This window comes from Varanus komodoensis, unplaced genomic scaffold, assembly GCF_004798865.1.
Source record: "Varanus komodoensis strain SLA01 unplaced genomic scaffold, ASM479886v1 scaffold30, whole genome shotgun sequence".
NCBI classification, from domain to species: Eukaryota; Metazoa; Chordata; class Lepidosauria; order Squamata; family Varanidae; genus Varanus; species Varanus komodoensis.
This window is the reverse complement of record NW_025335762.1, coordinates 10,133,697-10,142,823: the sequence shown is the minus strand read 5'-3', so window position 1 is coordinate 10,142,823 and position 9,127 is coordinate 10,133,697. Positions and strand designations below refer to the sequence as shown.

Sequence of the window (9,127 nt, the reverse complement as noted above, 5' to 3'; positions counted from 1 at the left end):
AGTTTGGGCAGTGAGACGCTGAGCAGATATGTATGACTAAAGAAGGGGTGAAAGGGAGGCCTTACAGAGGGAAGAGAGCTTCCTTAATAGCAAACTCCCTGGCATTTTTCACACTGTACTGCTCTTTTGGCAAATACTGGCCACCTGTTGCCCAGGTGCAGTGAGCAGAAGACAGCGGCTAATCCCTGGCTTTCCTTTGGGACCTAACAGAGCTGCGGTTGGTACCGGCAGCAGCTCCTTAGCCTTTGGCACAGTTCTTACCAACTCTACATGTGGCCAAAAGAAAAAAAAACCAGCACCTTTCTGTCCCTCTCTAGTAATGCTTGGTCCACCTGGAGAATTACCCCACTCTTCAGTTTAAGCTTGTTTGGGGCTGCCCAAAAAGTCAGCACCTGAAGCTATACTTCCCTGGAGTGGCTTCCTCTCTGCCTAAGAGGAAATGTCAGAGTCTGCTGCCAGTCAGCTCCTTCTCTTTGCAAGTGAACTTGAAAGAGAAAATGGCAAGCACAAGCTTAGCTGATCCACCCTCCTTCTCTCAGGTTGATGAAAACTTGGGGAGATCCCCAAAGGCAGCGCTGACCCTCTCCCTGCTTTCCTTCCTTTAATGCGCTTTCTGCTCAGGAGAAAGTTGAGCTGGGCTTTTGAGGAGTCAGAATCCCTTACAGCGAGGCACCCTTGGCTCCTTTGTCATGCAGAGAGCCAGACTGCAAGAACTGTTAGAGGACGAGACTTTGCAGAGTCCACGCTTCTCCCTAGCCCTGTCAGTCCAGCAGTCACGACTGTTCCAGCCAACCCACTGAGCAAGGACTCCGCTCTCCTGCCCCAGTGGACAGCCATGGCAGGAGCACAGGCACGACAACGCTACTGATGGCAGCCCTTGATGAGAGGTCAGGGGTCGGGGATGCTTGGAAAACGTGAGCGCCAATGAGAATTCAGACATTCGAAAAACCTGCAGTGAGACCTATTTATATCTCTAAGGCTACGCCACCCTTCATGTAAGAACCCGTTGGTGAGGCCATGGCCAAAAGCCCACTGGGAAATCACTGGCGGTGGGTTAGCATGAGAGGAGCCCGAAAAGCAAAATGGCCCCCACACACAGAAGGGATCACCTCCAATCCAAAAGAACAAAATAAATAAAGAGTCTGAATAATTATAATAATCATCATCATAATCCACAACCACGGCTAGAGGAGAAAAGAAACGGTCAGGCCGGGAGCTCCAGAAGAGCATCCTCTGCGAAAACAAACGGTAACACAGGCCACAGACTTCCAAGCGCAAACACGACCACTGGAGAAGGCCCATGCTTTGGCAGAGAATGCAAATACTGTAAAAGTTTTTTGTGGGTTTTTTTTTTTTTGTTTTGATATATATATATTTTTTTCACCTAACAAACTAACACCGTTCAACACTGGGGTCAACACAGGGAGGTGGAGCCTTTTTTGTTTGAAGTTGAGACATTTTCATTGCAACACCTGGTCACCTGAACAGCCGGATGGACAGACACAAAGGAAGGAGTTGGTGGGGGCGGGAGGTGCAGTGTGGCCACGCTGTGAGCTGGATGGCTGGATTTGCTGATTTTTTTGTTTTGTTTTGTTTCTTTTCTTTTTTTTACAATTGAGTCTTGTTGGGTATATTCCCTTGTGTGTGTGTGTTTCCTTTTTTCTTTTTTTTTCCCTTTTTTTGCAAACACAGGCACTGGAAATGAAACGGGGGAGGATGGGGAAAGGGGGACACAAGCATGCGGGCACGTGCTTGTCACTGCTGCTCCCAGCTAGCGGCTCAGCTCAAATCTCTATCTCCTTCGGGATGAAACCAGAACAGCCGGCATTAGTTCTGAAAGACACAAGCAGGGAGGGAAAGATACGGTGATGGATCACCCGAGACACCCAGCAGGCTCACTTGCCCTTTTCCTGTTGGCCAACACCGGGAGGAAAGCATGCCGCCTGTCAAATTGCTTACTCTCATTTTCACACTGCACACAAGCAAATGCATTCAAGTGCACAGAGGTTCAGCAGGCTCTGCTTGTTAGACCCCCCCCCCCTTCCCATCTCCTCCCATGGACGGAATGCTGGAATGCTGTTTTACTTCACAAGTTTGATCTCAGCATCACTAAGCTGCCACCTGCTCCTCAACCTTGTCAGGCTGGTGGGTGCATTTCATGCAGAACGTCACAGGTGCTCTCACAAAATGGTTGCTGTGGGAGTCCATAAAATGACTGTCATGATTGGTATGACCAGTCCCAATACACACATTTCCCAGAAAGTGAAGTGATGATAAGAGAAAAAGCAACTTGCCCAAGAATCTTAAGTATAAAGCAAAGGCCAGATCTGAGGTTAAAATTACAGAACCACCCTTACGAATCCAAATAAAGATGGGACCGAAGGGCAGCGCTTCGCTTCGCCCACCTTCTAGTTTAAAATGTGCATTAAGAAACGAAAGAGCTTGGTGGAGGCCAAGAGAAGTGCCCTCTGGGAGCTGCCCATCAGTTATGCATCCTGTTCTCCTTTCTTGAGGAGGGTGCTGTACTGTACTGGCCGGCCGCCCCCTGTGAAAATTACATACACTTCCCTCCCTGGAGCACCATTAGAAAGAAAGAAAAAGAAAAAAAAAGAGCACCACACAAATGTTTGAGCGGTTCTTGGTTGACGAATGAACTCTGAAAAGTTATTGAAAAGCAAAACGAGAGTGAACAGCCTGCTAGAAACATGGGGCAAGGGCAACAACCTGCAGTCAGCCCAGATGGCTCTTGGCGGTGCAAGAGTGCTGTGAAAACCCTGCACCCACTCCTGAATCTGCCTGCCAGTTCTCGGCCACACTCAATTCAACACATCCCCTTCCACACAGACTTCCCTTCCCTTTTTCCCATGTGAGGTGGCTTTGCAAGAGGCCCATTTTGGGCCTAACCTTACCTTCACTGGAGTGGTGCCACTGGTGCTCCCGAGCAATGGAAGTGGACATTCTGCCACTTGCCATCACGACGGTGCCAGACCCGGGTCTCTTCCGACTGGCAAGTGCGGGGACGGCCCTGCCCGTCGATGTACTGCGTCAGGCGGATGTAGGCGATGCAAGCCGCATCTTCCCCGATGACGTGCACATGAGGGTTCAGGATGGTTGTGTGAATGGGCTTGCTGTTCTTCGTTAACACTGAAAAGGCAAAGGCAGCGAACTGGAGTCAGTTTGTAGGGTGGCAGATGTTGCAAGCAAGGAGGGAGCCAGCGGAGTGGCACAGAGGTGATGCAGTGGAAAGGAATGCAGAGAACTGTCCTGTAACAGGTAAGGCTAGTTGTTGGTCAGAGGGCTCTGCATGCAGCAGGGGTGGGGAGTGAGAACATTCTGCACCAGATGAGGCATGGGAAAGGGGAGTTACTTCTATCTCCTTTTTCTTTTAGAGCAGGAACTGTCAGGCACTGCTTGTTGATTTGGGGCTCACTGAGGGCCCATGCCTTTCGCCACTGCCACTTGCTTGTTCGCCTATCCCTCCTCTGGCCCAGACCACCAGAGGGGGCAGGAGGAGGAGCTCTGCCTGCCAGACAAGTGAACGACAGCCCTTACAAGAAAGAGGATGAAGGGCAAGAGCAGCTAGTGGCAAGGCTGGCGTGAGAGTAGATTCCTCACACAGCCCATGGAAGGTGCCCTGCCTAAAAACCTGGAGGTGGCATTTGCTGGCAAGGTACTTGACTGGAGATCCATGGTCAGGTCAGGGAGAAAAGAAGGTAGGCAAACAGATTTGGGCTCAATGAGTTAAGTGTTAGAAGACAAGCCACCTTTTCCTCTTTCATGTTCAGTGTCCAACTGGTTTAGACTAGCAGAAGTTAGGTAAAGGCAGAAGATTTTCTAAAAATGGAGGCATCTCCACTATGGGATGCAATGCTCAGGGAGGTAGGTGCGATCTCCTTCCTCTGTGGTTTTCTAGAGGCGGCATGTGTCTGTTCCAGCTGCTACCTATTGCGTTGTCACCTCACCAACAGAGTTTTCCAGCCTCCCAAGAAGAAAGAAGCTAGCGATGCATCTTCTACTTCATTCACTCTACAACCTTGTGCTTTTGGGAGGCTTTGGACTTCAACTCCCAGTCCTAAGCAGCAATGCCAGTAGTTAGGAGGGCTGTGAGCTGGAATCTGAATTGTCTGGCTCATACCAGGCTGAGGAAGGAGGCTGCAGTGTGTTGTCCACCCTCCTCCCCAGCCTGTTATTGTCTGTTCCTCCCCTGCCAGGCTTCAGGAGCGCCAAACTGTAAGTGAAGGGTGGGCTGGATGCCTCAACCTTGGTGGGAAGAATTGCCTTGGCTCCCAGTTCAGCACAAGGCTTTAGATGGAAACGAGACCCACCCAGTGCTTGGAACTCAGAATACTGCCTTGACCCATGTCTGACCAGGAGTTCACCTTGCCCAATATTGCCCAGATCACTGATAGCCCATTGCTTTTAACTGGAAATGCCACAGTTTGAACTGGGGGCCTTCTACCTGACCTGAAAAGCATGTGCATTCCTAAATTGGTGGCAGTCCTCTGTTCCTGCAGACTTATGCAACCTGGAACAACCACTGGCCTCTAAAAGGACCAAACTGGGTATCTTGTGGTTTGTGCTAAAGCAGCCACACTGGGGGAGGCACATTTGGATTTAGGCAAAAGCACTGAAGGAGGGACGTGCTCTGAATCATATCTCCCATTTACCAGTCCAAAATAGAGTGCTGAGATGAAAGATTACTAAGAAGGACTGGCCGAAACCTTCATGTTACACAAGTGCTTTATGATCCGAACTGGCTTCCAAGCCATATCTAGGCCTAATACAAAGCACTGGTAGGAAAGACTTGGAGCCACGTTACCTGAAGAATCGTCTTCTATACCTGCTTGGACCCTGAAATCATCCTCAGCAGCCCTTCTCCAGGTGCCCTTGATGTGTGGTTACTGAAGAGAGAGGCTTTTCTTTGGTGGTACCCCAACTGGGCAATAACTCCCCAGTGAAACTTGCTTGGCACGTGTTTGGACTTGTTTCTAGAAAGATGAAGCACTGGACAAATATCTTTTTGATACTTCCAGGCTTTTAGAATTTCACACTGCCACTAACTTTTACTCTGGCTCTACTCTGGGTATATACTGCTTTAAACATAAAGATACTACATTATGATTGCATTTTATGGTTTAAACATTTTTGCGAGCCACCCAGAGAGCTTTAGCCATTGGATAATACATACATGTAATAAATAAACTCAATGCGAAGTCTCCACTCACCCTCAAACTATGATAAGCTGCTGCAAGGAAAAATGACAGGCACAACGTTCATTACAGCAGCTTCAGGGAAAGCATAATGTAATTCTAGGCAACCACACAGAAAAAAGGCAACCCCCTACTAGCCAGCCAGTCCTTGCCTCCCACGCTCTAAACTGAAAGAGAAGATATCCCATTGGAAGACTTGGACAACCTGACTGGTTCTGGCCCAAACACCAGCCTGTGTGCGCTGATGCTGATTGTGGGGGGACGTTCCCACGCTGGAATGCTTTCCATCGTCGGAAGGTTACCACGACAGCCAGCATTTCCAAGGGATATTAATATACTAAATAAAATGTTAGCAATGTTAGTTCTGTGCACGTGTATATGCATGCATGCTGTTTTCTGCATGCAGGAAGTTCCTGAGAGAAGGGAGCCTTCAAACACTGAGTTTGTGGCACGACACCGGAAGCAAAATGATGCTTAACACTTTTTCCAAAGGGAATGTTAATTTTATTGGCTAAAATCTGTCACTATTAAGTCCACAGACTTCATCTGAGCTGGAGGGCCTCTCAAAGGAGGCACCAGCAATTGCAAGGATATGAATTACCATCAATATTTCTTCCAAGAGCAAGGACCTGGAAATATTTTAAGGAGACGTATCAGATGTTACTCCTGAATTGGGAGAGGGGCCTGCTGGAAGAGACTTCTGTAAGTGGATGAGAAGCTCATCCCATCTTACATACAACAAGATGTACTCACAGTTTTCAAAGTAAAATCTGTGGAAGTCCATCCCTTCGACAAGGTTGCCCAAGGCTTCAGGTTCAAATGAAGTTAAGCCTGGATCACAGATTTTTCTAAACAGCCAACAAAGAGACAGGTGATGTAAGGTAATTTCCCTGCAGGAAGAGATGAAGCTGTCCTCCATGGACTGTACAGTACCTGCCTTTCATTGTTTTCCTAAGGATGCCTCATAGGCCTGCTTAGAAAAGACTTGCCTCCTCCTCTGTGCAGGCTCAGGGAACCTGAGCCATTGTTCTTCATATTTATTCAGGGAGAATTTAATCTATCCCTCTGAACCACGAACTGATAAATACAATCCACCAAACTGTTGTGCTACATTATTTCAAGAACCAGATTAAAGCTACAATCCTATGCAGGTTTAGCTAGGATTATGGTCCACTGAATTCAGCAAGACTGTTCTGAGAAGACATACACAGGATGTATTGTAAGGATGTACTTCTCTGTAAGTGTGAAAATGGTACAGTGGATTTACTATTTACCAAGAGCTCTGGAAGATGAGATTTAAATTTAACCCCTTAGAAATAATATTCAAGTTGGGTCTGCTGAAATCTGAACCCTGATGAGTTTTGAGCTGAGACAAATTGGATTTACCAGAAATTGCAGAAAGGAGTCCAAAATCCAATTAGAATTAGACAAAGGCCCATATGAAGCATCAACTGAGGACTTATCCCTGTATAGAATAAGACAAATCAGACATACCAGCCCACAGAATGGCAGGATGGGGCAACCATGAGGGAAGCTAAAATTGCTGGCTGGATTTAAAATTTCATAAACCAGATTTTTGGGTTGGGGAGGGAGGAGGATTGCCCATGAAAATAAATTCTTAGAATACTGCTGGTATCCATTCATTCAGCTAAAGGATAATACATTTGGATGGTAAAGCCTAAATAATTACTAACAGCCCTCAAGACAAGGTTGTTGGAACTTCTTGCAGACTGAGGAATGAATTGCATTCTGGAGAAGCTCTTGGAGACCCACCTTCTAATGGTGAAGGGGCAAAAGGTATGAAACCAAAAACTCCAGCTAATTTTAGCTTAAAGCTCCTACTACCATTAGGAAAGGCAGCTTAAGCTTTTGGAAGGGGTAAGCCACATACAAAAACCAGGAAACCATGAAATGATTGATGTCAGAGAAAAGGGATAGCAGCCAGCTGGATAACCCCGGAGGCCAAAACCGGGACCTCAGGCAGTCTGGGTTGCCTCTCCCTGGGCCTGAGCTTCTGCATCTCTGCCTCAGAGGAACTTGCTTCAGAGCAAAGGAAAAATACTCAAGTATTTTGCCTATGGTCATTGCATAATTATCATTTTTCTTAAAGCAGCTACAGTAAGAAAGTTGCACAGGAGAGCATCTTCTCAGAAGCCAGAGTGGCCTTTGCATGAAAAGGACCGAGCACTTCAAGAAGTGCTCCAGTTTTATGGTTGGTGCCGAGAAAGAAAAAACTTCTTCTTTGTACCTGCTTCTGTGTAATTCAGGAATTAGCTGCTCTACGAACTCTCTAAATGGATTTAAAGCAGCCTTCCATGACCTGGTGCCCTCCTGGTGTTTTGGATTGCAACACCTATCAGCCCCCAGCCAGTGGTCTGAAATTCTGGGCACTGCAGTCCAAAACAGCTGGAGTTTGCTTCCAGATAGAGGAAGGATTATTTAAATTAAGAGTAAGCAGCATAGTGACCAGATTAGTCACTATGATGAAGGATACCCGCATAAATGTAAATACATGAAAACTGCTTCTCAGCCTATTGGTGAGCTCTCACACCCAGCCTACTCACGCATAGGCCTCGAAGTCCCCGTTGTTCACAGCTTCTATCAGCTGCTCCGTTATCTTGATGATTTCCTGCTTGCGGGCTACAAGGGGAGGCACAAGGAGAAAGCAGAGAGAGAGAGAGGGAGTAGAGAAGCCGTGAGTGCCAGCGAGGGCAGATGGCCAACACGCAGAACAACAGTTGCCTCAATGGTCCCTACATGCCCCATTCTGCTCCTAGCAGTTTATACGAACCGTTTCTCTTCAGTGAGTTCTTGCAAGGTGGACTCAGTGAGATGTAGTGACGAGAGTGTAGGTCATAAAAACCAGGGGCACTCAGGTTCAAGTCCCCACTCAGCCATGACACTCACTGGCTGAGGTTGGGCCAGTCAGTCCAGCCTAGTTTATTTTGAAGGACTGCTGTTTAAAGATTAAATTGGGAGAGCACACAATGCATGCTGCCATGAACTCCTTGGAGGAAAGGGTGGATTTTTCTTCTTCATCATCATCATCATCATACAGGTAAGCACCTTGGAGATGGAATAATTATGTACAGGGCTTCCCTAACCTGGTGACCTCTGCATGGCTTTGACTACAGGTTCTACCACCCGTACCAGCTGGAGACAAGGAGCGCTGTACTCCAGCGCATTTGGAGGTTGCCAGGCTGGGGAAGGCTGGAAGGCTGACGTGAAAATCACCAAGCACGGCCGATAAGAAATACTTACTGTGTGCAGATGCAGGTGTGCTGGCTTCCTTGTTACATATGCAGCTCCTAGACCAGCCACCCACTTTAAGAAGAGTGACTAAAGCAGCTGCTACAAACCTTTGGGAACCAGAAATTACTGGCAGCTCTCTCTGGAGTAATATCACTTGCCAGAAACACGCTCCGGCAAAGACATTCCTTTTCTGTCCTGGGGCTGCTCACAGTCCTCTTACAACAAAATGGACTGAAGATCCACTTATCTCTGAAGCCAGCACACATGGGAGATCGGGGGAGATGCTGGAATTTACAAGGCGTCCAAGTGTCCCAGTTATGGAGCAGACACTATGAATAATGCAGCCTCTCAGTGGCGGAGATGGTGTCAGCAGCCTTACCAAGGTTATCTCCCTGGAGCAGGTGCCTTTGGAAACTTCTGCCCTCACGGGGCTTAGAGAATCCACTTCATGCTTGCTGAGCTTCAGCTGCAGTCCACAACCCCTCCCCCACCAAGAGCCTGGGCTCCCACTGATAAACCGAGTACATCTTGGATTTCATCCTCACATACATTTTACAGGGGGGGCTAACACATCTGGAGATCCTCGGCAAACAAAGATTCCAACCACTTCTGGTGAACCAGTGGGTTTCATTTGATAGAAAGCACCAGATGCAGATCCAGGTGGT

At 47.7% G+C, this 9,127-nt stretch overlaps 1 protein-coding gene across 10 annotated transcripts in view; it reads right to left on the bottom strand.

Moving 5' to 3' along the window:
- Positions 1-893: 893 nt before the first annotated feature.
- The window catches only part of CAMK2B (calcium/calmodulin dependent protein kinase II beta), a 204,059-nt gene continuing 195,825 nt past the window's right edge, over positions 894-9,127 (bottom strand). For all 10 annotated transcript variants that reach the window (XM_044437287.1, XM_044437296.1, XM_044437289.1 and 7 more), the window contains 4 exons: positions 7,775-7,850; positions 5,964-6,058; positions 2,910-3,144; positions 894-1,833 (listed from right to left, as the gene is read on the bottom strand). In XM_044437287.1, the coding sequence (XP_044293222.1) occupies positions 2,912-3,144; positions 5,964-6,058; positions 7,775-7,850 (404 nt within the window). In that variant the 3' untranslated portion in view covers positions 894-1,833; positions 2,910-2,911. The remainder of the gene's footprint in view (positions 1,834-2,909; positions 3,145-5,963; positions 6,059-7,774; positions 7,851-9,127) is intronic.